The sequence below is a fragment of the Trichosurus vulpecula genome, chromosome 9, assembly GCF_011100635.1.
Source record: "Trichosurus vulpecula isolate mTriVul1 chromosome 9, mTriVul1.pri, whole genome shotgun sequence".
NCBI lineage: Eukaryota > Metazoa > Chordata > Mammalia > Diprotodontia > Phalangeridae > Trichosurus > Trichosurus vulpecula.
The window spans coordinates 145,481,681-145,508,648 of record NC_050581.1 but is presented as its reverse complement, the minus strand read 5'-3'; the positions used below and the strand labels follow the sequence as shown (position 1 = coordinate 145,508,648).

At 49.0% G+C, this 26,968-nt stretch overlaps 2 protein-coding genes across 4 annotated transcripts in view; one reads left to right on the top strand and one right to left on the bottom strand.

The window, feature by feature from the left end:
- The first annotated feature begins 337 nt into the window (after positions 1-337).
- On the top strand, positions 338-13,189 carry ABTB1 (ankyrin repeat and BTB domain containing 1). The gene is made up of 12 exons (XM_036738829.1): positions 338-631; positions 4,128-4,190; positions 5,077-5,132; positions 5,650-5,794; positions 6,335-6,494; positions 6,883-6,928; positions 7,580-7,696; positions 7,822-7,940; positions 8,156-8,254; positions 8,739-8,906; positions 11,281-11,481; positions 11,667-13,189. The coding sequence occupies exons 1-12, from the start codon at positions 576-578 to the stop codon at positions 11,871-11,873; spliced, it is 1,437 nt and encodes a 478-aa protein (XP_036594724.1). The 5' UTR covers positions 338-575; the 3' UTR covers positions 11,874-13,189.
- A 7,836-nt stretch (positions 13,190-21,025) lies between these two features.
- The window catches only part of MGLL (monoglyceride lipase), a 165,178-nt gene continuing 159,235 nt past the window's right edge, over positions 21,026-26,968 (bottom strand). For all 3 annotated transcript variants that reach the window (XM_036737425.1, XM_036737424.1, XM_036737426.1), the window contains one exon: positions 21,026-25,888. In XM_036737425.1, the coding sequence (XP_036593320.1) occupies positions 25,763-25,888 (126 nt within the window). In that variant the 3' untranslated portion in view covers positions 21,026-25,762. The remainder of the gene's footprint in view (positions 25,889-26,968) is intronic.

Sequence of the window (26,968 nt, the reverse complement as noted above, 5' to 3'; positions counted from 1 at the left end):
GATTTGGCAGATCCCACAGGGATCAGGGGATCTGGATTCGGGGCTGGAAGGGACCACAGAGGTCATCTAGTCCATCTCTTTCATTATTACAGACGAGGAAACTGAGGCCCAGAGAGGTTCAGTGACTTAGCGGAGGTCCACATTTCAGAGCATAAATTCGAAGCCACGTTCTCTGGCTCCACGTGGGTCAGTCAGTCCCGTGCTCTGGCCCCTGTCCTTTCGGAAGGCGCTCATAATCTCGTGGGGGCGGGGGTCTTCCCCCCCCACCGTCTACGCCGCGCAGCCTAGAACGCCGCCGCAGCTGCCGCTCTAGAACCCGACGCCGGCGGGGCTTTCCGCACTTAGAACCCGGCGTGAGGGCAGTGGGTCGTTGGTCCTCCGGCTCCAGCCGCCGCAGCGGCCGCCCCGCCCCGGGGGCGGAGCCGGGCCTTCGGGCCTGCAGTGTTTACATCCGCCCCGGGACTGGGACGAGGAAGGGCCGTGAAAGGGAAGGACCGACGCCGCCGTCGCCACCGCCAGAGTCTTCCCGAACCACCGCCGAGCCCGAACCCACCGGGTCATGAGCGCTCCGGGCCATGGACACCAGCGATCTCTTCATCAGCTGCAAGAAAGGAGACGTTTGCCGAGTCCGGTGAGGGAGGCAGGGGGCCCGGGGGAGCGGGGGAGGGGAACGTGGAGGCGAGGCAGGTGTGCAAAGACGGGGGGATGGCAGACGGTGGGGGATAGGGGATGGGATAGTGCGAGAGGAGGTGAGGGATGGGAGGAAGTGTGCAAAGACTGGGAGACTGGGGGATGGGGACAAGTGGGTAGAGAGATGAGTGGAGGTGGGGGATGGGAGCTGTGTGGGAATGAGAGGAGGTGGGGGATGGGATCAGGTGTGTGATGGAAGCTGGTGCGTCGGGAGGGGGGTGGTGGGAGGTGGGGGTGGATATTCAGAGAGTGAGGGGGATACGGAGATGGGGAGAGACCAGCGGAGATCTGGGGAGCCAGGGGTTGGGAAGAAGTGTGTAGAGAAGAAGGGAGAAGTATGCAGAGGGAAGGGGCAGAGATGAGAGGAGGCAGTGGAGAGTGTCGGGGATTGTATGCAAAGCTCAAGGAGCTTCTGGGAGGAGGGTGACACTGGAGTGTTGGGTGGGTGCTGAGGGAGGGCTGGGGAATCAGGGTAAGGGCCTTAGAGTCCCTCCTGGCTGTGTCCTGGAGTTCTGGGGTGCAGAGCCAAGGCAGGAGAATGGGGGTGATGGGCACACTAGTGTCTCCTGAGAGCCCTGACCATGGTGTAGACTTGGGCTCTTCATGAGGGCAAAGAGGGTTACAGTCTATATTCTTCCCCAGTGTTTGTGAGCTCTGACAGTAAAGATGGGGGGAGAGGCAGGGGATGAGCGCCCTGGCCAAATTCCTGCCAGGAGCCCTTCATTCTCCACATCTGCACCTCGTCTTCACGGGGAGCTGTATTTTCCTTACAGGGAATTCAGGGCCCATCTCTCTTCTTTCCAACTAATAGAGGTGACCACTTGAGTATATAATCCAAGGACTAGGCCTCTATGTAGGAGAGATTGTCCACCAGTACGGTCCCCTTTCCTCCCTCCCTCTGCTGGCCTCCTTGGGCACTGCATGAAACTGACCAGATGAGGGCTTGAGTTTAGGTTCTCTCTCGGACTTTGCCCTTAATGCCCTATCCACTGCAAGCATACCCACCTGCATGAGCCAGGTAGAAGCAAGACAGAGCCTCTACAGCCTGGTGCTGGGCCAGACCTCTAAGGAGGTCCTTCTAAGAGGGACCCAGTTCTTGGGGGGCTGGAAGGGCTATTATGCATCTGTTAGGAGAGCTCAGGGACCTGGGCTGGGCCTTTTGGACACAGAGCAAGCCAACCCCTTGGGGGGGATAGAGGGTGGTGTTCAGAACTTGAGGAAGGAGAGACCCCAGAGGAGACCTTTCACCCCGTTCATCACCTAGCCACCTGAGGTCTTGCCCAATGGGGAGCCATCCTTATGCATGCAAACCCCATTTCTTTGGTAACTCTAACCCAGGCAAAGGAAACCTCCCTAAGTCATTGCTTAGGACCTAGGAAGGTGGACTCTCCAAAACTGGAAACCTGGAGTTAGATGAAGGATTCCTCATGCATTATACCCCAGGGAGAGACTTTGCTGATGGGCAGATGATCTCACCTCTTTCTTCTCCAAGAGAAAGTGGCCATTGGTACAGACTTCATTTCCTTGCCTCCTCTCCATCTCAGTGTATTTGTCTTTCTTGCCTTAGTAGGAGGAAGGAATATTCCCATCCTTCAGTCTGTGTGCTTGCCCCTGTCTCCCTTTACCACCGAGTCTGCTCCATTAGCTAGTGCTCTCGCTCTCTCTCTCTCTCTCTCTCCCTCTCTCTGTCCCTCTCCCCCTCCCCCCCTCCCTCTCTCTCTCTCTCTCTCTCTCAAATCCAGTCATTCCCTGTCCACTGATTTCTTTCTCCAGACTGTCACAAGTCTCTATAATGAAAAAACATCATAACTTTTCCCTGCTCTCCTTTCTATTATCCCTCTTTCTAGTGACTGCATGTCATGGCATCACCTCCCTGATGTCATGGTGTTCAAGAATGAAGGACAACTAACAACAACCAAATTTCTTAAGGAATTGTGTACGTGTCTTGCTTCCATCCACTTTTTTTTTGCTTCTTACAAGACCCACCCAGTCCCTGGCCTTAGTTTTCCAGGGCACCAATGGCCCACCCAATCACTGGACTTACAGTTTTCCAGGGCACCAGTGACCCACGCAGTCACTGGACTCCTTGGCCTTTCCTCAGGCCTCATCATCCTGACCCTTTCAGCTTCATGTGGTACCTTCTTCTTGAGACTGTTGCTCCTCTGCCTTCACAACACTCACCTGGTTCTCTTTTACCGGTTGTTGTTTAATCCCCTTTCCCTGGCTTCCCTTCTTCCCTTCAGTCCTTAAGCCTGTGGCTTCCTTTGTCCACTTCTGTCTCTTGATTCCCTGACTCTATGCTCCTGTTTCCTCTGGCTCCAACCCTCACCTGTGTGTAGATAACCATGTAGTAAATGATAGAGATATTGAGACAATAGAGGGAAAATTAGACAGCATCGTGGAAGGAAAAGATTCCAGACCCAGAACCAGGGGAGGGCCCAGTTCAAATCAGGCCTGAGAATTTAGCCTTTCTGAGCTTCAGTTTCCTCATCTGTAAATAATTAGAATAATAGCAACTTAATACCTCGCAGCCTGCTTTCTATAGAATACCTCGCAGCCTGCTTTCTCAGCTCCCTGAAAGCTGCAGTGTCAAACTCTGATAGAACTGGGGCCACTAAAACACACATAAGGACCCCTTCAGGGCACATATTGACCTAACAAACTCCTATTAACATTATCTATGTTCTGTTGTCATTTTAGTTATTTTGTTAAACATATCCCAGTGAGCTGGCCCGGCGTCTGATGCCTCTGCCTCCAGGGGCTCTCTGACATATCAGCTGCTCTTAGTCTTTTTGGCAGCCTTGTGACTTCAGTTTTGGAGAAGGCTTCCAGGGAGAGCCTCTCTCCCAGGGCAGGTTGGCCCCTCCTCCCCAAAGCCTAGATCCTTGCTGGGAGCACTGAGCAGCCCAGGGTGGTGCCCAGGGTAGGTCATGGACAGGACTTGTGGTCAGGCCTTCCTGACCTGTGAGGCGGCCCTTGTAACTACCCTGAGACACTGTCTCTGCAGCTCTTAATCCTGTCTCCAACACCATCTTTACTCCTGCACTTCAGGCTTCTTTTTCCCATTAGCTTCTGGGAATTTCCTACTCAGCATTCTGCCAGGATTGTAAGTTCAGCATTTCCCAGAGCAGGCTTATCTTATCCTCTGAAATCTGCCCTTCCTTCTTATTTCCCTATTTCTGTTCTTTGGTTCACTCCCTTCCTTCTTGTCTTCCACAGCTGATCAGTCACTGAATCTTGCAGCTTCTTTCTTCAGAAACTCTCTCTCATCCGCTTCCATCTTTTCTGTTCCCATGGCCATTATCTGTCCTGTGAGAAGAGGCTTCATCTCTAGTCTTTTTCCACTCATGGATGAGTAGAGTTCCCAATTTCCTTTGGGGGATGGGTGACTCCCACTGAGAAAACATTCCTCAAACCTTTGCTTTCTTTTCACTCAGTTACCTTCTGGAGCAGAGAGATGTGGAGATCAATGTCCGGGACAAATGGGACAGTACCCCTCTGTGAGTATCTCCACCTTCCTTTGGGGGAAAGAATCTCCCAATCTCCTATCAGTCAGTCATTAAGCATTTATTTAAGGCTAGGTACTGAGGATATAAGTACAAAGAATGAAACAAGCCCTACTCTAAAGAGCTTACATTCTCATGGGACATATATAAATATATATAGCACAAATGAAAATATATACAAAGTAGTAAAATACAAGGTACTATGGGAAGGAGGGAACTAGTGGGTGGTGGGGTGGTGGAAGATGTTTGAGCAGTGTCTTCAGGGAAGAGGAAAGATAATATGAAGTAGAGGAGAGTTAGGAATGTGCTGTGGGCATGGTGAGATGGCCAAAGTTGTGGAGATGGGAGACTGGAGTTTCATATACGAGGAACAGAGAGAAGGCCAGTTTGGCTGGATTGCAGAGTGTGCAGGGGAGGGAGTAATATCTATTGGACTGGAAAGCTAGATTGGGGCCAGGTTGTGTAGGGCTTTCACAGCTCAGCAGTAGTTTCTATTTTGTGCTTGAGGCAATGGGAAGCCTTGGGAGTTCACTGAGTAGGGGAGAAAGGATGGGGGGCCAAGCCAAGAGCTGGGACCTTGAGGAAGGGGCTGGCCACGGCCATGATAGTTTGATTTCTGGAGCACTTCAAGGCTAACATGGCACCTTGTATCTCGGTTGGGAGGTAGATCAGTTAAGTGTGACGTTCCCTCCTTTTACCGCACCCCCATTTTAGAGACGGGGAGACTGTCACCCAGCTAGTGAGTGTTAGAGCTGGGATTTGAAAGCCTGGACTCCTTGAGGCCTCTGCTCTTCTCACTGCCTTCTTGCCCTAGTGTGTGGGGAAGGGGGTGCACATGCTATAACCTGCTCTCCCACGTGGATGTTTTCTTTCCTCACAGATATTATGCCTGCTTGTGTGGACATGAGGAGCTTGTACGTTACCTCCTGGCCAATGGTAAGCACAGGAGGGGATGAGCGTGTATGTGTGTGTGTGTGTGTGTGTGTGTGTGTGCGCGCGCGCGCGCGCATCTGTGTGCCCACCAGCCCCACCTTGGGAGAGGGGGACCCTTTGAGGTAGGCTGGACCCAGAGATTAGCGGGGGGCCCAATGGACACTTTCTCTGTGGTCCTTCTACCAGCCTGAAGCCTTTTCTGGTGGAGCTGTCCTTATGAATGGAGTCCTAGCTCTTTGTTTTAGCATAAACCCTGACAGCGCTACCTCCTTCTCATCCTGTAAACTCTCTCTGGGGCCTTTTGGAACAGATGGCATTTATATGCTGACCCTGTCTGGATCCCCATTGATGGTTTAGAGAGGATGGGGTCCCAGGGAGCATTGGAGCATGAGGTGGTGGGTCTGGGATGGGGGTCTTGGTATTGGGGTATCTAGGGTAGAACCAGTGAACTGAGGGCTGGGGTCAGTGTCAGGCAGACAGCAGGGAGAGCAGGCCACGTTCATTTCCCATCATCTCTCAGGAGCCAGGTGTGAGGCCAACACTTTTGATGGGGAGCGCTGCCTGTATGGGGCGCTGAGCGACACCATCCGTCGAGAGCTGAGAGATTACAAGCAGATCACCTCCACCCGAATGCAGAGGGATTATTATGATGACTTCCTGCAGCGGTGAGGGGCTGGGGAGGGCCTGAGGCTGCTGAGCTCCCTTCTTCCTTCCCAGGGGCAGAGGAGGCAGAGGAAATTCTGGGTCACCAACCCATTTAGGCCTTTTATGCCTCAGAGCCATTCTCAGATAGGCCAGGGCTCATCATGCCATTTCCATGGGCATCAGCCATGAGGTGGCCAGAGAGTGGCAGATGTCCCCATGCTGAGTTGAGATTTTTTTCTAGGTGTCATCTCAAGGCATAAAATTGGAAATTTCAGTATCATTTTTCCCCATATCAGAGACTAAGCTGTATAAACCGAAAAAGAGCCAACTCATGGGCCCGGGAATGGTTGGGGGAGATAAGCCGAGTCTGGACATAGCTTCCTCCAGCTGCTGTCTTGTTTACAAACCTTGGGTCCTGGCTCTGAAAAGAGGCATCTGCAGGGTCTGGGACCTGGAGAGAGAACAGGGGTGGGTGTAGGGATGAGATATAGCCACTTCCCCCTCATGGCCCATGGCCCCTTCCCCTCCGTGCCCCTGCCCACCCAGCCCCCTCCCCCCAGGCTCCTGGAGCAAGGCTATCAGAGCGACATCGTTTTCATCGTCCATGGGAAATCCTTTTGTGCCCACCGATGCATCCTCAGTGCCCGCAGCAGCTACTTCGCCAACATGTTTGATACCAAGTGGAAGGGGAAAAGTGTGATCGCCCTCAAACACCCACTGGTACGGCCTAGGTTGTGGCCCTGAAGACTTACTCCCTGGGCCATGAAAGGGGCTGTCTCTAGTCCTCCACCACTCAGGAATAGGAAGAGTCACTTTGCCTATCCTGGGTGGACATTTCCTTCATATGGGATCCCCAGCCCGGGTTCTCTGACAGCCTGAGGGAGGCATGGGTTCCTTCCTTTCCCCCACCCTCCCCACCCCCCAAGGTCTTGATGGTTAACTCCAGGGTGCAAAGGCTTGGAGGAGAACTAATTGTCAGTCTGGTCTTAGGGGAGGGGACTCTGGAATTGTTAGACTGAGGAGATATTAGAAGTCCTTCCCAAGGGAGGGGGGAGGGGGACTCTGCCTGGGATCTCATAATCCCCTGACCTTTCCTTTCTTTCCACAGATCAATCCCATGGCCTTCGGCTCCCTTCTGCAGTATCTCTACACAGGTGGCCCCTCTCCTGGGGGCTGGTGATTGGCAGAGCTGGGGTGGTTGGTAGTGGGGTGGTCATCACTCAGTTATCTGCTATTGCTTAGTTCGTTTCTGTCCATCTCGCCCATTTAGGAAATGGGCATCAGTCAGAACTCATTCCAAAGTACCCATTAACCTTGGCCTTCTGTTGTGTGAGTTTTGGGATTTGGACATGAGTCCTTTATGGAACAGGTGGCATGATAAGATGGTCTTCCTTGGTCTTCTGCCACTGAGAAGGGTGCCGCTCCTTCTTAACCTCCAGTAAGGTTTTTGTGTTGAGTAGGGGTTCCATGTGCCCACAGTGTCCCTGGGCCTGTTTGTGACAACAGTCACACTCCGGGTGTGCCACATCTCTTTTTGCATCCTGGCGGGTAGGTCAGAGATAAGTCCTGACCAAGCTTTTCCTTACTTCTGGGAACTTCTTAAATTTCCTGATGGAGAAACAGGCAGGTTGCTGTACAGTCTACATTCGTACAGCAAGTTAGAGGAAGAGGCTGGAGTCCTTGTCCTGAGCCCATCCCTTGCTTCCCCCCTCCCCGCCCCTGCACATCCAGGATAGTGACTGCAGTCTGCCCAGCTAGGAAGGCAAAGCCTCTCCCTGAAGGCCCCACCGATCCTCTCTCTGCAGGCCGCCTGGACATTGATGTGGAGTATGTGAGTGACTGCAAGAGGCTGGCCAAGCAGTGTCAGCTGCAGGAGCTCATCACCAGCCTGGAGACCAAGTGCAAGAAGGCCTACGAGTTTGGTGAGCCCTGTTCCCTTTGGCCACCAAAGGCAACAGAAAGGACTGGGGCTTCCCTGTGTTGGTCCAGGCTGGGCAGCCTAGTCTGGGAGTAGAAAAAGAAAGAAGCTGTGCTCTTCTCTTGGCAGTGGCCTCGAAACCGGGGACGTGTGTGAAGGTGCTGACCATTGAGCCGCCCCCCGCCGACTGCCGGCTCCGGGAAGACCTGGCGCTCTTGGCAGACTGTGCCTTGCCTCCAGAGCTCCGGGTATGCTCAGGCACCTGCCCAAAGTTCTGGGGCTGAACTGCCCATCTCCATGACTAAGGGGGTGGTGGCGGGATGAGGATGGGCTGTCTAGGGAGTATTGGTTCTGAAATAGACCCTTGACTTGTTTATTCTGAGGCTGGTGCTGGGACATGAGCAGGCAGGGGCTTTGAATTTGGCTGCCATCCCAGTCCTCCCCTTCTTGCTTCATCCCCCAGGTGGGCTTCGGAGAATTGCCTTTTGACAGCACCGACAATTTCAGCAGCTGTCCTGATGTCTGCTTCCGTGTGGCCAACTATAACTTCTTATGTCACAAGGTGCCTGCCGCTGTCCCCAGAGCGTTCATTAGCCCAGCTAGATCTCCCCCATTCCAGTTTCCCAAACCTGTCCCCACCTCCTTCACCAGACTGTACTGTGTCCCTTCCTCGACCTCACCTTTGTCCATGCTCGCCTATTCCCAGATCCCTCACGCAGACTCCTTAACATTAGGTTGGTGGTACCTGGGGTCATTTTCTTGGAGGAGGGGCAGGCAAAGGTATGGGGTTTTTGTAAAGGCCTCTGGTGAAAAGACCTGGACCCTGGGGGGACAAGGACAGCCAGTGTAGAGGAAAGAGCTGGCCTTGAAGTCAGGAGGTCCTGGTTTCAAATCCTGCCTCTGACATTTAAGTGACCCTGGGCAGGTCATTGGACTAGGTACTCTCTAAAGCACCTTCTAGCTCTCAGTCTGTGGCCCTGTGATCATCTGACGGAGCTGGCAGAATGTCCCCTCCAGAGTGACCTCCCCGCTCCTGCCTTCCCTAGGCCTTCTTCTGTGGCCGTAGTGACTACTTTCGGGCCCTGTTGGATGACCACTTCAGCGAGAGTGAAGAGCTGGCAGCCTCTCCTGGCCTCCCTGCGGTCACCCTGCATGGCATCTCCCCCGACATCTTTACCTGCGTACTATACTACGTGTACAGTGATGACACTGAGGTCAGGCTCTCCTCTCAGGGATCCCCATGCTCTTTAGTCATTCACTGATTCATTTCACATTTATCAAGCCTTTACAGTGTGTGTGTGCAGGATGCTGTCTAGCTGAGTGCTAGGAAAGAGGAAAACGAATAACAAGGTCCTGGCATTGTGGAAGTGGGTCACTACCTAGTTGGAGGAAGGGAGTGGGGAAGACACGCAGTAACTGTGTGTAGCAGAGGAAAGACAGAGATTGACTGTAGGAGAGAGGGGGGATGTTCACCCTAGACTTTGAGGAGGGGCTGGACCATTATACAGTGACAGAATCTCAGAGGCCAGCTGAGCCAAACCGACACTGGACCAGTTCCCCTACGACATCTGCAGCAAGTGACCATCCAGCCTTTGCGTGAAGCCCTTTGGGTTGGGGAGCTCACTGCCTCCAAAATGCCTATGGCCCTTGGTCAGGGAGCTGTCTGTGCCATCAGGCTAACTAAATACCCCTGGTTCTTTCAACTGGCCTTCCTTCAAATGGCTTGATTTCAAAACCTGTCACTGTCCTCCTTGCCCCCTGCTGGGTGTTCCCTCGATTATGCACATCTTTCCTAAAATGTAGCACTCAGGATTGAGTACCAGCCTCCTGATGTAGTCTGACCACGGTCTAGGAGCCTGGGGCTGCTCATCCCTTTCTCCGGTTGGATGCTGCAGCCTGAGAGGCTTAGCTCCTCCGGCTGCCACGTCCCCCTGGACTCCAGGAAAGCCCCAGCTTTCCTTCAGATGAGCCGCTGTCCTCTAGCTGGGCTGCTGTCATCTCATATTTGAGAAATTATTTTCTGAAACCAGTTTGATTCAACAGACATTTATTAAGCATTTCCATTATGCTCAGCTCTGCACCAAAGTAAAAGGTAAATCCCTTGAGGGCAGGGATCTCTGGGTTAAAAAACAAACTTTTATTGGCCTTTTCAGTTAACAAGCATATTAACTCTCCCGCCTACCCTACTCCCCAATTTGAAGAAAAAAAAGGAATCCAAGGAAAAAGTTTACATTCTACTTTACATTTAAATTTCATCTTTTTTAAAATTAAAATTTAAATATCTTCTTAGATGCTACTTAATCATAGGATTATAGATCCAGAACTGGAAAGGACTCTAGAAGTCTAGCCACCTTATGTTACAGAGGAGGAATCAGGCTCAGAGAGGTTAGGGTGCTTACCTGTGATCATACAGCTAATAAGCAGTAGGAAAGCTGGGAATAGACGCCATCCTGGGACTCCCACCGTTCTTCCCACTGTACTTTGCTGCCCCCCAGTGGTCCAGCCTGTCATGAATTTTTTGGATCCTAATTCTGTTGTCCAATGAGTTTGCTCTCCCCCTCCGGCTTTGTGTCATCTAAAGATTTGATAGGCATGCCAGCTATCTCTACACCTGAGTTGTAAAAACAAAACCAAAAAATGTTAGAATGACCCACGGCCAAGATCCTAGGTGGAGACGTCACTCCAGGTTGATGGGAGAACCCTCTGATTGTCCAGCCAGCTCCCGGTTCACACTTGACTACACTATTATCTAGCCCATAAGAATGGCACAAGGGACAGTCAAATGTAGTGCTGACATCTAGACAAACTGTCTGTAGCACTCTCCTCTGGCTTGTCAAGTAACCCTGTGAGAAGAGGAGATGGAGTTGGCTTGGCCATCCCTTTAATAATACATTCTAGAATGGGGAGATTTTGATAAAGATACAGGGGCAGGGAGGAAAGGCATTCTGGGCAAGAGGAATCATGCCAGCAGTCACTGAGGAAGGGAAGTGTGAATGAGGAATCCCCCATAGCTGAAATTCCCTGCCCCTGGTAATCCTCAGCTCCTTGGGGACTCAGCTTAAGAGTCTTTCCCTCATTCCTCCAGTTGCTCATGTTTTCTGAAATTATTCTGGATTTGGTTTGACTGATTTGTATTGACTTATCTATGCACTTGTTTCTATACCAACCTGTAGTAGAAAGGAAGCTTTGGGATGGCAAGGACAGACTATTTTCATTTTTGGTACGTAGTGTTCAATTGGGTTGGGTTAAATTTAAGGCATATGAGAGGGTGAACTTAGCACGATGTATGTCTGACACATAACCAGGTGCTTTATAAATGGTTATCGATTGGTTGAGAGAAGTCTCACCAGGTAGCTAAGGGTCACATTGTAGAGCTTTGAATGCTACGCTAAGGAATAAGACTTCATTCTGCCATTATTAAAGGCCCTAGGGGAGTAGCCCTGTCGGGGATGTGCTTTGCAGTCATATCCCTCCCTCCCCATTTGGAAAGGGACCAATTTGGAGGCTCTTTCTATAGTGCCACTGTGGGGGGATGTGGTCCTAGACTAGAGTCTCCACCCAAGAGGCCATACCCTGTGTGCCCTGCAGCTGTCTCCTGACATTGCCTATGATGTGCTGTGTGTGGCTGATATGTACCTGTTACCTGGCCTGAAGCGACTTTGTGGGCGGAGCCTAGCACAGGTGTTGGATGAGGACAACGTGGTTGGTATCTGGAAGGTTGCTAAGCTGTTCCAGCTGACTCGGCTGGAGGACCAGTGTGCGGAGTTCATGGCCAAGGTCATCGAGAAGGTGGGAGCCAAGGCTGGGAGTCCTTGAGCTTGGGGGAAGAAAGGAAAGCCTGGGTAGAAGGAATTAGATTTGGGCCCCAGTGTGGAAGGCTTTCCCTAAACTGGAGGGAGGTTCCCTAAGCTGGAGTTTCTGGTATCCCACCCAGGACTTCTGGCCAGACCTTTGTCCTTTCTTCCTCTCACTAGCTAGTGGAACAGGAAGAGTTTGTGGAAGCTGTGAAGGAGGAGGCTGCGGCCGTGGCTGAGCGTCAGGAGACAGACTCCATCCCCCTAGTGGACGACATCCGATTCCATATCACTAGCAACGTGCAGACCTACAGTGCCATTGAGGAGGCCAGCCAGAGGCTGCAGGTCCTGGAGGAGCTCTTGGCCAACATTGGCCTGGACTGTTGAAGATGCTGCTAATTGGGGGACCCCAATGTTCCCCTCCCCTTTGTGATGAGGCTTGGTATGGCTTCCCCCTTGCTGCAGAGAGGCATCGGCCTGAATGCAGGGACCTGGCCAGGTTTGATGCCATGGTGTCTGGACAGCTTTCTCTAAATGGCTTTGAGATCAGCACCCCACCCCCCCGAATCTGGGAGTGTTGGGCAGAAGGGGTTTTTCTCCAAGCACTGATTATATCCTTGGGGTTCAAAGCCCTAGTCACTGTAGGTCTTGAATCTTTGTTTCTAGAAGCTAAGAATGTATTTTTTTGCTAGGCAAAGGAGAGAAGCACCAACAAGATCAGCTTCTCTTCCTGACCACATATGTGTGGACAAAGCCCTCCCCAGCACCCCTGGCCATGGGGCAAATGTGCTTTCCACTCCTCTGGGACATGGGCTGAGTAGCTCATTCTTCCCTATCCTGCCTTACTCCATCCAGGTTACTGAACTTTCCCCTCTGACCCCTTCATTATGGAGGAAAAGAAGGCTCTGGTGGCAGGATTGTCTTCATCTGCCTCTTGTGGGGTCTTTTGGTAAAGCTCTGCTTGCTGGCATCATCTTCTTTTCCTCTGTTTAGAAGGATCAGAGAGTCCTGGTCCCAGAGGATGCATTGCTCCGGGGAACATCCATCCCCTGGCCATGTGGTCCCTTGACCACACATGGACCAAGAGCCAGTCCCCTGGCCTCTAGCTCAGGTCCTGGGTGAGAGGGAGAGAGGCAGGTGGCTCTTCTGGGGCTTCCCTCTGGACTCCTGAGGCTTCCCTGACTGCCCCATGGCACTGTCAGAGTCCAGTTTGGGGCTAAGCTGAGTACTTCTGGTTCCTGGGGTCCAGTGATGGGTGCTTGCTTCCCGCCCCCCCCCCCCCCCCTTAAAGCACAAACAGGTATTTCCCAAACTCTCCTGGTGGGGATATAGGAGAATGATTTTTGGTTGGGATAATAAATCCTGGGAAAGCTGAGATGTTGGAAAAACTGGGTTCCCCCAAGGTCTCCAAGGCCAGATAAAGCCTGGGGATTGTGCTAAACCCAGAGAAAACTGATCTGGGCTTGTGAGGAGAGCTGTTCTCCCTCCCCCTCACTTCCCCCAGGCTGGTTATGGAGGCCACCCCAGGTACCCTTGCTCAGAGAGGGGAAGGGAAGGACTGAGAGCTGCCCCGCACCTTTCCCTGAGGAAAAAAAATATGCCCAAACTGCAGATTTTCAGAGCTAAAATCTATTCTAATATATACTATTTAAAAATAAAACAGAGGAGCATGTGTGCGGCAATAAAAATATATTTCCCTATGATTATCTCGGCGACGGCTTGTTAATTATCTGGGGTTTATTATATCTGGGGCTTGGCTGCGTTTTCTCATGTGTTTTATTTTGGAAGCTGCTCCCTGGGGCTCTGTCTTCCTCATTTCCCAGCCAAGATCTGTTTTCTCTGCCTCCAGCAAATCCACCAGCCTTTGAAGGCATTGGTTTCTCAGTTCTGATGGCTTGTTGAAGCATCAGCTCTGGGGCTCTGGGTCCTAGGCTCCTCCTGGGCCCCAACAGAAGGAATTCAGGAGGTTGTGCGGGGAACGTTGGCTTGGCTTCCTCAGGGAGAAGCTTTTCTTCTGACTCAGGACTGCAGGAAACCCAGCTTGGGGAGAGAAGTGGCACCTTGAGGGAAGGATGGATCCCTGACTATGAGGAGATGGGTGTGTGGCCTGCTGCATGTGGAGTCCTGGAGAGAGCTAGCCTGGGGGTACTTGGCAATAGGCTTTGAATCCTTCATTTCACCTATGCCAGCTCTGGAGAGAAGGTCGATTTCTGAAGCATGTGTCCCTCCAGGACTTGCTGGGATCCCCTATCAGCTCAAGCTGCTGACCTTCCATGGGGTGATGCCTTGTTGTGGGGCAGAGGTGGAGGGACTGAGCCATTGTCATGGGGGTTGGAGTCAGATTTTCAAAGCCATGACATTGGACCTTGGGAGTTAGCAACATGGTATATAGGGGAGCCCACAGGCATCCATTTCAGTTATACCCTGGTCTCGATGCCAGAAGACCTGACTTCAGAACCTCCCAACTGTGTGGCCCTGGGCAAAATAACTTCACTTGGCAGAGAGTGGCAATACCTGTTCTACCTACCTCCCTGAAACTTTGTAAGGAGAGCTCCTCCTGGGGAACCATAAAGGCCTAATAGAAATCTAAGTTATTGCTATTTTCCTGCAGGGCCTTTGGCTCTGTCTCCAAGAGGAGCTTGGAGAGGGCGGGCACAATCTTCTTGGCTCATTATTCAGACCGGCTGCATTGGCCTTCTGGCCCCCTTTGAAGGCCAACAGCCCTTTCCTGGTTTATTTATGTGTCAGAATCTGAATGATGGGCCTCTCAAGGACCCTATGGCTTTCTACAACTGTGCTCATCAAGGCTAAAGTCTTCTCACCTGTGCCTACCTGGAATCTCAGGATTTCACTTGGGTGGTACTTAGGGGTTTTGCTTGGCCAATTACCTGGCTTCCTTACCTAGGCTGCTCTGAGCAGTCAGATCCCCTCCAGCAGCGTGAAGTCAGTGGGCATGTGACCCCTTCCTGGGGGAGAGGAAAGAAAAATTCTTCAAGTGAGAAAAATGTATGTGTTTGGACGAGTTAATATTTAATCCCTGGCATGGGGCTTCTTTAAAGTCACCAATCCTGAACTTGGCCTTCTCCCTTTTTACAGTCTCCAGGTCTCCTCCACCCTGCCCTCTTTTCCTATTCTATCACCTGCTTCTACCTTCACCTGCTTCCCTACCCAAGCAGGAGGAGCTCCTGGGCATCTATGTTAGCAATGCTCTCTCTCCCACTGGGATCTTAGAACCAACCGCCCTCCCCTGTGGCTGCCATGACAATTCTGCCATCTGCCTTCTCTGCTTGGGCTGCTGTGTTCCTAGAGAAAGAAACACAACCATACTTACTATCTCCATTAAAAATTCCAGCTAGCCAGCCTCAGCTGGGCCTTCACCACTGCTTTGTAATGGGTTTACTTCCCTCCGGCAAACGCCCTGTGCTACCGGCAGTCATGAACCTTCTCCCCTTGAGGCCCCACTCCCTGAAACTCTGTCCATCGTTAGCTCCCTTTTCTCTTGCCTTTGGCAATATCATTCTCACTCATGGTTTCAGTCTTTATATAGGTGATCCCCCACTCCTCCCCCCATCTCTATTTTCAGCTCCAAACTCTCAAGCATCAACCCTACATTCACAAGACTCGGTTTCAAATCTTGGCTCTGACATTTACTAGTTATATGACCTTGGACAAGTCATTTAGCCCCATGGAAGCCCAGTTTTCCTATCTATAAAATGAGGGGTTTGGTGATGGCCCCTCTAGCCCCAAACTCTATGATTTCCCCCTGCCAGCTGGATCTCACGTGGGTGTCTCACCAGCATCTCAAACTCCATGTGTCCAACACTGAACTCAACCATCTCTTGCAAACCAGTTCTATGTTCTAGTTCTCTCCAATTTCTGCTTTTTTCATTTTAAGAATTAAAAAAAATCATCACCTTTATTTCAGAATATATCACTCCTCCTTCCCCTACTCAGCAAGCCATCCCTGGTAACAGGAAACAAAAAAGGTGGTGGGGGGGAGCTTTTCAGCAAAACCAATCAATAGAGTAGCCAAGTATGTAATGGTGTACAACCATCATCCCCTGCCTCTGCAAGGAAGAGAGGCAGAAGGAAGAGAGAGGGAGGTGTATTTTTGGCATCCCTTCTCCAGTTTCTGCTGATGAGATGGTAATGATTCTGCTCTACCATTTTTCTACAGTCTCAAGGCCCCACCCTCTGTGATGAATGTCTTGTTCACCTCCCACATCCAATCGAGTGGCCACCTTTGCAGCCTCTCCAATGAGTCCTCTTGTTTCCATTCCCACTCCTTCCAGCTAGGTCCCACTCCTCCATTACCTGGACTATTGTAAGCACCTCCTAACCGTCCTAGCCCTTAGTGTCTCTCCTGTGTTTCAACTCTCAACTTCCCCACCTTTTCAGAAAAAAAAAATCTGTCCTGTAGACTACAGCCCAAGTAGCCTTCCCAAGGCAGAGCTCTGATCACACATGTAACCCCTCCTTTTGCTCCACTTTGCCTAGGCCAGTGGTGTCAAACTCAGAAATGGGGGCTGCTTTATACAAGGATCTCTGTGGACCACATAGTGACTTAGAATGTCACGTATTAATATCATCTATGTTTTATCACATTTTTATTTATTTCTGTTAAATATTTCCCAATTACATTTTGATCTGGTTCAGGCTGTGCTAGCCGCTGAGTGTTTGGCACTTCCGTTCTAAACGATCTTAAAGATTATAAATTTCAGAGCAGGCACCAATGTGCATTGGTAGAGAAAGTTAGCTCACATAGGAGTGCCTTATACCAATGAAATTGAAGGTCCTGTCCCTATCTCTTGACTATATCCAAGGCCCCAATATGCTCAGAAGAAAAAAACCCATAAAGATGTAGGTTAATGGCTATTTGGAAGTAAATCCTATTATCTCCCCATGAATAGATTAGTTGAAGGGACCCTCAGCTACTAACATCTGCAACATCTCACATCTGCTTTAGCACCTCCACCTGTAGGACTTCTCTCTGGATGGATGAGTCCCTGGCTTAGAACCCCATTTCCTGAGGCCAGGCTGACCTCACTCCTAGCTATTGCTGTTGTTCGGTTGCATCTAACTCTTTGTGACTCCATTTGGGGGTTTCTTGGCAAAGATACTGGAGTGCTTCGCCATTTCCCTCTCCAGCTCATTTTACAGATGGGGAAACTGAGGCAAACAGGGTTAAGTGACTTACCCAGGGTCAGCTAGTAAGTGCCTGAGGCCAAATTTGAACTCACAAAGAAGAGTCTTTCTGACTCCAGGCCCAGCGCTCTATCCACTGTGCCACCTAGCTGCCCTTCACTCCAAATCTCTGGACTCAACCTTACTTCCGGAATGGGTATACTCTCCAACCCCAACCCCATACTTTCCAGCTTCCCTATTAGAATGTAAGCTCTCAGAGTAGAGACTATCTTGTTTGCTTTTATTTGTATATCCAGCATTTATCCCAGAATCTAGCACTCAGTAAGCACTTAATAAATGCTCTATCTACCTACACTATTTACCTACATTATCTATCTCTCCCTCTCTCCATCATCCATTCATATATCTCTCTCTTTCTCTCTCTCTCTATCTATCCATCTATCCATCCATCTATCTTCCTACCTGTCTCTCCATCCAATCCATTCTATCTATCTATCTATCTATCTATTTATCTATCTATCTATCCAGCCTACCCATGACCAACTCCCCTGGGCAGCTCTCACTGCCACCCACATGCACTCTTGTAACATCCCCCTGATGGACAAAGTGGAACAAGTTCCGGATTTTGAGTCAGGCAATGTGGGTTCAAATCCCAGCTCTTTTTCTCTTACATGAACTTGGATTAAGTCCTTAGGCAATAGAGCTAGAGGTGTAAGGGACCCTTAAGAGACTTAAATCTCTCTGGGTCCTGGTTTTCCTCATTCACAGAATAAAGGGGTTGGACTAGGTGATTTCCAAGGTTTCTTGCAGCTCTGACTCTATGACTCCATGGTTCTGCTTGTCTTCAGCATCTCAGAATTGTGATGCTCGGATATTGTAGACAGTTCAATAAGAGAAAATGTCTTAGAAAAAGTACTGGGTCAGGGGGCAGATCTGAAAATACTTTGTCAAAATCTCCTTAGTGCATAGTCTTTCACGCTGCCATCATGGCTCCACCCCCAGTGCATAGTCTTTCAATCTCATTTGGAGAATAGAGGCTGGCCATCAAGAGACATACATCTTTTTCCTTAAAATTTATTTTAAAAAATTAACATTTATGTCCCCCTACTCCCTCTGCCTCCACCCCCCCCAAAAAAAAAAGAAAAGAAAAAGCCCTTGACAATGAAGCAAAACATGTTCCTATCTTGGTCGTGTCCAGTAATGTGTGTCTCCTTCTGCTTGGTTAGTTCATTTCCTCATCAGGGGATGGGTAGCATTCTTCACTATTGGTCATTTGGAAATAAGCATACATCTTACACAGCTTTTTATCACTCTAAATATTTTAATGATCAGGATTTTTCCAGGTGTTAGTGGGGAAGTACTTGGAGAAAAATGATAAAGAGGGTTTTCTTTCTGATTTTCCCCTCAGGGCTTTCACATCTCCACTTAGCTCTGAGAAGCAATTAGGCTTAAATGATAAAGTCTGGAATTCTGACACTTCCCAGGCTTGTCATCTCCAGATGTCCAGGGGCACAACTCTCCTTAGGAGCACAGACCCACAGAATTTCCTATCTAGAAGGGACCTCAGAAGGCATCTCATCCATTGATCCTAGAGTCAAAAGATCTGGGTTCTAGTCCCATCCTGACGCTTACTCTCTGTGTGACCCTCCCTGGGCCTTACTTTCCTCACCTACAAATAAAAAAAGGAGGTTGGATTAGATGGCCTGTGAAGTCCCAGCTCTAGCTCTATGATCCTGTCAACTTATGAACCAATTCAGCATACAGGTGGGGAAGCTAAGGTCCCAAGAAGAAAAGTGGTTTGTGGAAGAACTGGGATTAGAATATCTCTCTGGAAAAACTGGAACATTACTTGAAGAGGAAAAACCACTGTCTATTTCCTTCTCAGAACTGGAAGAGGATGAAATTATGCAGTGGGGAAAATGATATAAATACGTGGTCCCTCTTTGGTGGGTCATCATCCTTAACCATACGAAGAAGTGACAATTATCCTTAATTTTTCCCTGCCTTCTGTTCCTCCTTATGGACCCGTCCTTTTGAATGGTTGTCTCCCTCTGCCTCTCCTTCCCCACTCCCCTCTGGGAAACATTGGTAGCAGTAAGGACAGTCATTGTGGGGGATTTTAGCCTGCCCTTTTTGGTGTAGACTTGTGTCTCTGGCTCAGTGGGAGGCTGAGTATACACTTTCTTTTCCCCAGAGCATCCATAATGCATTAATGGTGCATAATAAATATTCCTTTACTGTGAATACATAACTGTTTTCAACTAAAAGTAAAATCCTCACTGGGTATTAGCAGCATAGGCTGTAAGATACCTCAGAGAGCAGCTACTCCAACCCCCTCCATGTCCAAATGAGGAAAGTGAACCCCAGAGGAGTGAAATGACTTGCCTAAAATCATACAAAGTATTCCTCAGGGTCGTGTTCTTCCTTATCTCAGGCCTCAGACACTTCACCAGGCTCTGGTTCTTGTCATGAATTTCTGAGGCAGCCATAGAAGCCGAAGCCTCAGCAGTCCTGGTTCTGACCTAGCTCTATTAATTTGCTGTGTGACCTTGGGCAAGTCACTTTGATGCTCAATGACTCAGTTTCCCCATTTATAAAATGGGGGAAAACCTCTGAGGTTTTGTCTAGCTCTGATGTAATCATGTTTCTTGGTCTTTTTGGTTGTTTTTGTTCAATAGCATATGACTCTTTGTGACCCCATTTGGGGTTTTCTTGGCAAAGATACTGGAGTGCTTCACGATTTCCCTCTCCAGCTCACTTTACAGGTGAGAAAACTGAGGCAAACAGGCTTAAGTAACTTGCCCAGGGTCATACAAGCTAGTAAGTGTCTAAGACCAGATTTGAACTCAGGAAGATGAGTCTTCATATGGTTCTTGCTGCATTGTCAACACAAAATGACATATGGATTGGTTTTCTTTTCAAATGATGAGAGAGCCTAAAAGCAGCCTTCTCTTTTGTCATTTGCTTGAAGTTCAACATTGGTTCAGTCACTTACCCTTTCTGGGTTTCTTTTCCTCAGAAATAGAATGGCTCACTTCCTCTTCGAGCCTCAATTCCCTCATCAGTAAAATGAACAAGTTAGACAAGGTGAGCCCTGGTTTCCTTTCCAGCTCTAACACTCTCTGATCCTGCAGTTGGTGGCTGACTCAGGCAAGCCCTATGAAGACCACGGACCGGAGAGGAGCCAGATCTATTAGGTGGGATGGTTTTTATCTAGCGATCACTTACAGTGATCACAGAATTCTGGAGTTGGAAATCACAAGTTTGGTCCAGTCCGTGGAGGACCTTGAATGTCAGATAAAGGAGTCTGGTCTTTATTTGGTCCCTGGACAGGGATCTCCTGTAGTCAGCTGCAGAATGTGATCTAGCCAGATGCATTCCATGAGGAAGAAACATCTGAATTAAATTTTGTTTTCAACCAGTTTCCTAAGCTGCCTTTCCCATTCCCTTCCCCCTCCTCCCCTTATCCTCCTGGTTCAGTGGAGACAGAAAGGGTTCCCAGATTGAAAGCAGGACTCCAGAGGTGTAAGATAGAGCTATTGGCTTCTGACATTTGGATTCTCTGCACAGGGAGGCCATAAAGTGCTTCCATAAATGTGAGCTAATGGCCTTAGGCAGGAGGGGAAAGGAACACACAGCAATCTCGTGGTTTGGGGAGAAACCAAACGTTCGGCTCATTGGTCTTTTCCATTAAAAACAGGGAACATGTATGACTGCCAAGGCAATAAATTAATAAATTAAAACATCCTTTTTAAGTTTCATGTGATGGTGGGTTATGGGAGAAAGAGTAAAAAAAAGAGAAGGAATGGAAAGGGAAAGAGAAGGAGAGGGAGGGAAGTGGGAAAGGAAGAGGGGAAAACTAAATTGAGCAAACATCGTGAAGATCATAGGAGCAGAAACTCCAGGACTGGGAGGCAAGTTAGAGACCATCTAGTTCAACCCTTTCATCACACACATGAGGAGACTGAGGCTTGGAAAGGAAGTGGCTTGACCAAAGTCATACAAGCAACAAGTAACTGAGGTCGGATTTGACACCAGCATCCTTTGCACTCTCCTGTACTGGCTTTGTCTCTCCTGTACCCAGCTGTAGCTCACGATTGTTTGGGCTTGTCCGTGATGCTGAGGGGGCCGGCAGTGGAGATCGGCAGAGAGGGACACCTCTCATACGGAGTTGAGCTATGCCCACTCCTCAAACAGCTCTCACCAAGCCCCCAACAGCGGTTTGAAGATTTAGCAAGGGAAGGAACTGTGATGGCGGTGGGGCAACGGCTGAAATTCTTGTCTCCATCTTGGCAAAGAAGACTGTCATCTTCCAGTCTTGGGGAGAAATGTTCGAGAGCTGCCCACGACAGCATTCAAGTTCCACTGAAGAAAGATGCACACACAGATCCAACGCCATTCAGAAAACATAGGTTTTTATTATCGATTAGCAGTAATCATACATTGTGTTCTTGTAATAGTGCTAAACGTGTACACATTTGCCCCCACTAAAGTCTATATGTGTCTATGTCATTGAACTGCGATGGAACATGACAAGAGCAATGGGCTAGGAATCACTTGGGGGTCTTGATAGGTTTATGTTAGCAACAGGTTAAAGTGCAGGGCTGGGGACAGGGAAGAAAACAGCATTGAACAGAAGTGCTTCTGGCCTTTTGTTATGTAGGGCCTTTGGATGCTAGAGTGACGGGGGCAGGAAGGAGAAGGGAAGCAGGCACAGAGTACTATTGCTCAATCACTATTGGGCTATGTTCTTCTTTTAAAGGAAAACCCAGTTCCCTCCAATAGTGCACGAGGAAGGCAGTGCCACTGATGGGTGGAAGTCCACATGGTTTGGAATCAAGACCTGAGCGTGCCACCTGCCACCTCCCCATCACCACTGGGGACGAGGGGCTTGGTGAAAGGGTGAGATTCCCAGGGGACCAGGGACCTTCACCAGCAACAACTGGTTTCCATTCCAATACAAAAGCTTCACATGCACATCCAGTCCAATCTAATCCATTCCTATCCAGTGCAATTCAATCAAGTGTTTATTAAGTTCCTACCATGCTCAAGGTGCTGGGCATCACATGCTCACAGTTTAAAACCCCTTAAGATTAAAGGGACTGGATGGTGGGGCACCAACCAACAAGCATTTGTTCAGTGCCAGCCACTGTGCTAGGTGCTGGGGATACAACTATAAGAGAGAGACAGTCCCTGCCTCAAGGAGCTTACATTCTACTCCGTGGATACAATTTCTTCACAGATAGGTCTCTACTCTGGTTTATCAGTCCCTAGTATCCTCAAGACCCAGTTATACCAGCCAAAGAGTTCTCCCTTTCTCTATCCCTTCCTCCTCCTCCTCTTCTTTTTTGGCCTTTATTTCCACCTCACCTTCCACGGTGCCAGGTATGGCTGGCTGCCTCAGTTTAACTCAGATTTCTGTCATTTGCTCCTTACAGGTTTGGGAACTTCTGCCTGCTTCTGTCCATAACAAGACTGATCTCAGTCCAAGGGGGATTGTCCCTCCACTGGCAGTTAGATGAAGTAGCCCTAGCACCTGGGTCAGTTTCTTCAGAAGTCAGTTTCCCTCTTCATACCTTGCTTCAGAAACCTTCTCAGTACATAGCTAAGGCATGTGAGCCTCAAAGTGCCCAATGGAAGACTAGGTCCTGCCTCTCAGTACTCCCTGGGCCCTGGATTAGGAGGGCTGGATGGGGGGGGGGAGTGGGTGCTTTTTCGAGGAACTGTTGGGAGAAGAGCGAGGATGATAAGTATGATCAACCCTCCCATCCTAAAGACTAGCATTCACTGCTTAGAAGGCTAAGGGCTCTACTCAAGATTTTTGCTTTTTTCTTCAGCTAAAAATGGCGCTCTTTTGATGGATTCTTTGGTCCTGCTAAGTATATGTGGGTTAATCTTTTGCCCAGAACTCAATCTCTGCATTATTTTTCCCTCCCCAGGTAACTGATGCTAAAGGAGGGGGGATCACATAATTGAGACATCTGAAACCAAATGGACTATGGCATCTATTGCCAATGAACCCATAGGTGCCTGTCTGTCTCCTGCCTTTGGTAATGCCCTGGCTAAGGTGGATATGAAATTACTATGTACTCACAGTCTTACCAGGGGTCATTTGTTCTTCTCTGGATCTCACTGGAAATGAGCTCAGGAGTAAGACCCTCCTGCCAGCCTAGAGTGGTGGCCTTTGAGCTAGGTGACCAAGGTAGCCGTATCTTGTGGGAGCTGGGGGAAGAGGTTTCCATCTCTCTGAGGTGGCTCATCTCATTGACTCTTCCCTGAGCCCAGGCTCTCATGGCCAAAGTGGGGTCCTGGAGGTGGTAGGCATGGATGAGGCTGTACCAGTAGTAGTTTTTACTGCCAGTCACTGTTAACCTAGCCATATAAACTGTTGTCCCACAAAGTAGCGATGAGCTGAGCTGGGATGGGAGCAAGAAGCACCTTTTTAGCTCCTGGGCGATGTGGCAGGTATATTTCAGTAAATGCCTTTTCCAAGGCTCTGCCTCACCTTCAGATCTACAGCTGAGTTTGAGGCCTGGAAAGGGAGGGAAGAAGGCATTTGGCCAAAATCTCACTTCTCAGCAGGGTGGTAGAAAGATGTAATTTTTCCCTCTCTGTTGTGAAACTGGTGTTGGCATTTCAGTGGATGAGGTTGGCGTCTATGTGCGGTTCTGGAAACAGAAATGAGTCCTGCAGACTGATGGGTGGGAGGGACCCTTGTGGTGGAGTTTGTTCCTTGAATTGTCCCTTTCAGAGCTTCACAACAGCTGTGTATCTGATGAACCATGCAGAGTTTTTTTTTTTTTTAAAAAAGTCTATTTTGGAAAAGACAGTACTGCAGAGTCTTAGCCAGATGACCCCCTATTTATTGCTGGCATTCATTGAGGGGAAGAGAAGAGAAAAGGGGAAAAGGGAGGCAGATGGAAACAACACCTGAGAAGACGTGGGCCGCTGGATTGGAATCAGGGCCGGAGGCATCCTTCTTCCATCTCCTCTGACTCTACCGTCAGGTGCCTGAGAGAGAGAAGATGAGTTTCCCTCATTGGCTTAAGGAAGCAACTCCCCCCCTGAATTCAGCTTGTTAATTATGCAAAACTCCAACTTGCTTCTGGCTTTCCCACATTTGTATTTTTAGGGCTATTAAATTCTCCTGGCGGCGCTGGGCGGACTTGGGAAACGAGGCAAACAATTTCCCCATCTCTCCTTCAAGGTCCATTTTCAATGAGCCAGACAAGACTGGGGAGAATGTGCCGGCAATTTGGGAGCACCCGGATCCTTCCACCAGAGGTAGCTGTGTCCTCGGTACGGTGACTTCTCCAGGAAATGTTCGGTGGCCCTCACTTCATCCTGAGGGCACCAAATGGAATGTAGGGAGCAGTTACCCAAGCAGCAAGACTGCTGAGTCAGTTTGTCTTCTATGCTCCCACATCATTCAGGTACTGGAGATGAGCTGGACTAGGTCTGGCAAAGCCAATCGGTGCCCCGCACACCACCGACTTGATGGGAAACCCTGGCGTGAGAAGTGCCCTCCATGTAGAATCGATGAAGGGAGGAAGACTGTCTCCAGGGTTTGCTCATCACTCACACCAATGTCACCTTGAAAGCTCCTGTTTTCTCTTGTCTTATCTCCTGAGCATCTTCTGGGCTGTTCAGACTTGCTTTAGTTTCCTCGATGGCAGACCACCCAAACAGTGTTCTTGGTACCATTAGCTCTCTACTCAAACCATTTCATTTCCAATGCTTATATTTCCTAAGTCTTGCTGGTTCTTACTCCGAGAGAGTCGGGCCTTAGCTGGCAGATGGATGTGGACATAGCTGCTCTCTTCCAGAGAGTCAATCTGGGATTATGGGTGGGGTGAGGGACCCTGGAAAGGCACCTTAGGTCCTGTTCTTCGGAGTGATGAACATCTTCCAAAGAGCAATGGAACACCTCTGGGCCCTCATCAGCAGAGTCCACTCTTGTCTTCCCCCAAGGCTAATAGGCAAAGCTGGGGGCAAAGACCGATGGCTAGAGCCATATTAAGAGATATAAGTGATCCTAATGGCACCCTTTGAAGAAGACAGAGATGGGAAGAGCTAGGCTGGGCAACTGTCTTGAGTCTTGAGGGTTTCACCCATATCCACCATGGACTTTTTTTTAGCAAGGTCCTCACAAACCCTCCTTGGTCTCTGATAATTAGTCTTCTCCCAATCACCAAAATACTATATTTCTTAAAATATGCATCATATATTAAACATTTTATATTAAATACGGCTTTTTCTTTCGTAGTGTCAGTGGCTAAATAAGTCGAGGTGGATTCTTTGAAGGTATATAGCAGATTTGTCTATTAACTCCAGGGTTTCTGTCCTTTGAAAGGGGAAGGGTCTATTTGGGGAAAATAGAGAATTGTCTCCTGTTTTGTTCGTTCATGTACTCTTATTTTTCAGGCTCCTTTTGAATATTTCATTCTGATTTTCCCCTGAAAACCTGATTCTATTGAGAAGGAGCTTAATGTGCCCCCATGTTCAGTTTTTCTGTGGGATGACAGCCTCACTCTGGTGGCACTACAATCCCAGCCAGCTGAATTAGCCACGCAATAGATCATGGAATGACTTACACTGATCCCATGACGAGAAGATCTCCTACCTGGCTCCTCTGGTTATAGGACTCACATTCTGTCTATCTGAACATCAAATGGAAAGTGGGAAGTGGGGGAACAGGGCAGGAGTCCTTCTGATACAGATCACATCAGGAGGAGAAACTCAACAAACTGTCAATTATAAAACCACTGCAAATATTAGTGCAGCATAGAGAGACCCTACTCCCCTGCCGGAGCTGGGAGAGTTGGTGTACAGGGGCTCCTTCCTATAATCGTTGGCATAGAGACCCTATCTTGAGATTTGCCTGTAGCTTTTTCCCCACCTGGTACCCTTTTTCCATAAAGGGTTTCTCCCTCCCCACTCCCCTCCCCTTAAGGGAAATGTTCAAATAGCTGACAGGGGGGTCATCCCATAATAGGAATGTCTACATATTTTTTTTTAACAAATTGTGCTAGGAATTCCTCCAATTTGAGATTTTGGTAAGACGAAGCCAAGAAACCAGCTTCCACCCCTTTCTCTGCCTATTTCCCATAGACCATGACAGGCTAATATGCTTAGGATTTGGAAGTGGCTCCTCCTGAAGCTATCCTTTGAGAGAACCACATCTTTATTTCATGGAAGACAGAGCTTGTCACTTCGGGAAGTTCTTTGTGGAGGACATGGTAGGCACCTTCGTAGATCTACAACCAAGAGAAAAACAGATAGTCAGAGCCACCAAGGATAGAATAGAGAGAAGACACCTGCACGGGCACCTGAAATGAACAGGAGAGCTTACAACATGGACTTATGCCTCAGGATCACCAATGGTGACTGTCCCCCTGCAGATGAAGTAGGCTCTTTGGAGATATCGGTTGAATTTGAATTCAAATCTTCAATCTGTCTACAAAAGTGGGGCTGGAAAGACCAGCAGATACTCAATAAAGGCTTACTGATGGTGGTTAACACCAAAAGGGCAGCCATTTAGCAGATGGCAGCATGGCATCTGGGCTGGGCATCAGAACACTTAGACTCTCATCCCAGCTTGGAAGCTTAAGAACTTGGTGACCCAGGATAGATCATGTGACCATCTTACCAATCTGAGACTCTGCTTCATCAATTATAAAAGGGCCATTATATAGAAATAGTATATATGTACACATGCACATAATATGTGCATATACATACATGCACACACACATATATATTTCTGTATGGGCACACAGTCTATATAATCTTTTATATCTATCTATATACACATATATGTACACATATGCCATACACATAAAATGTGCACACACGTAACACAAGACGCACACATGCATATAAACACAGCATCACACATGTGTCATATGTACACACATGTACACATATGCATAACTATAATAAGATATATGCACATGCGTATGTACATGTGCGTGTATGTCTGTGTATATACACACCATACATAGTATATGTCTGTGTGTATATGTACACACACACATACACATACCCCATACATGTATGGTACTATCTCCTTCACAGAGGAGGAAAAGCGTGCTGTATATCTTAGAGGGCTGTAAAGATACATAGCGACTCTTGCAGAGCGTGCTTTTCTTTGGGGCTGTCGTTGCCATGTACAGAGTTCATCAAAGTTTGAATTTCTAATCCAGATCCTCCTTCTGTCTGAATCCTGTCTGAACCCCTCCCATTCTATGCCTAGGATGGCTCCGACTGCCCCACCAAGTGTGGCTCTTCTGCTCAGTCTCTCTGGGTCTCCGGAGTATTCTCAGTTTTACTTCTCA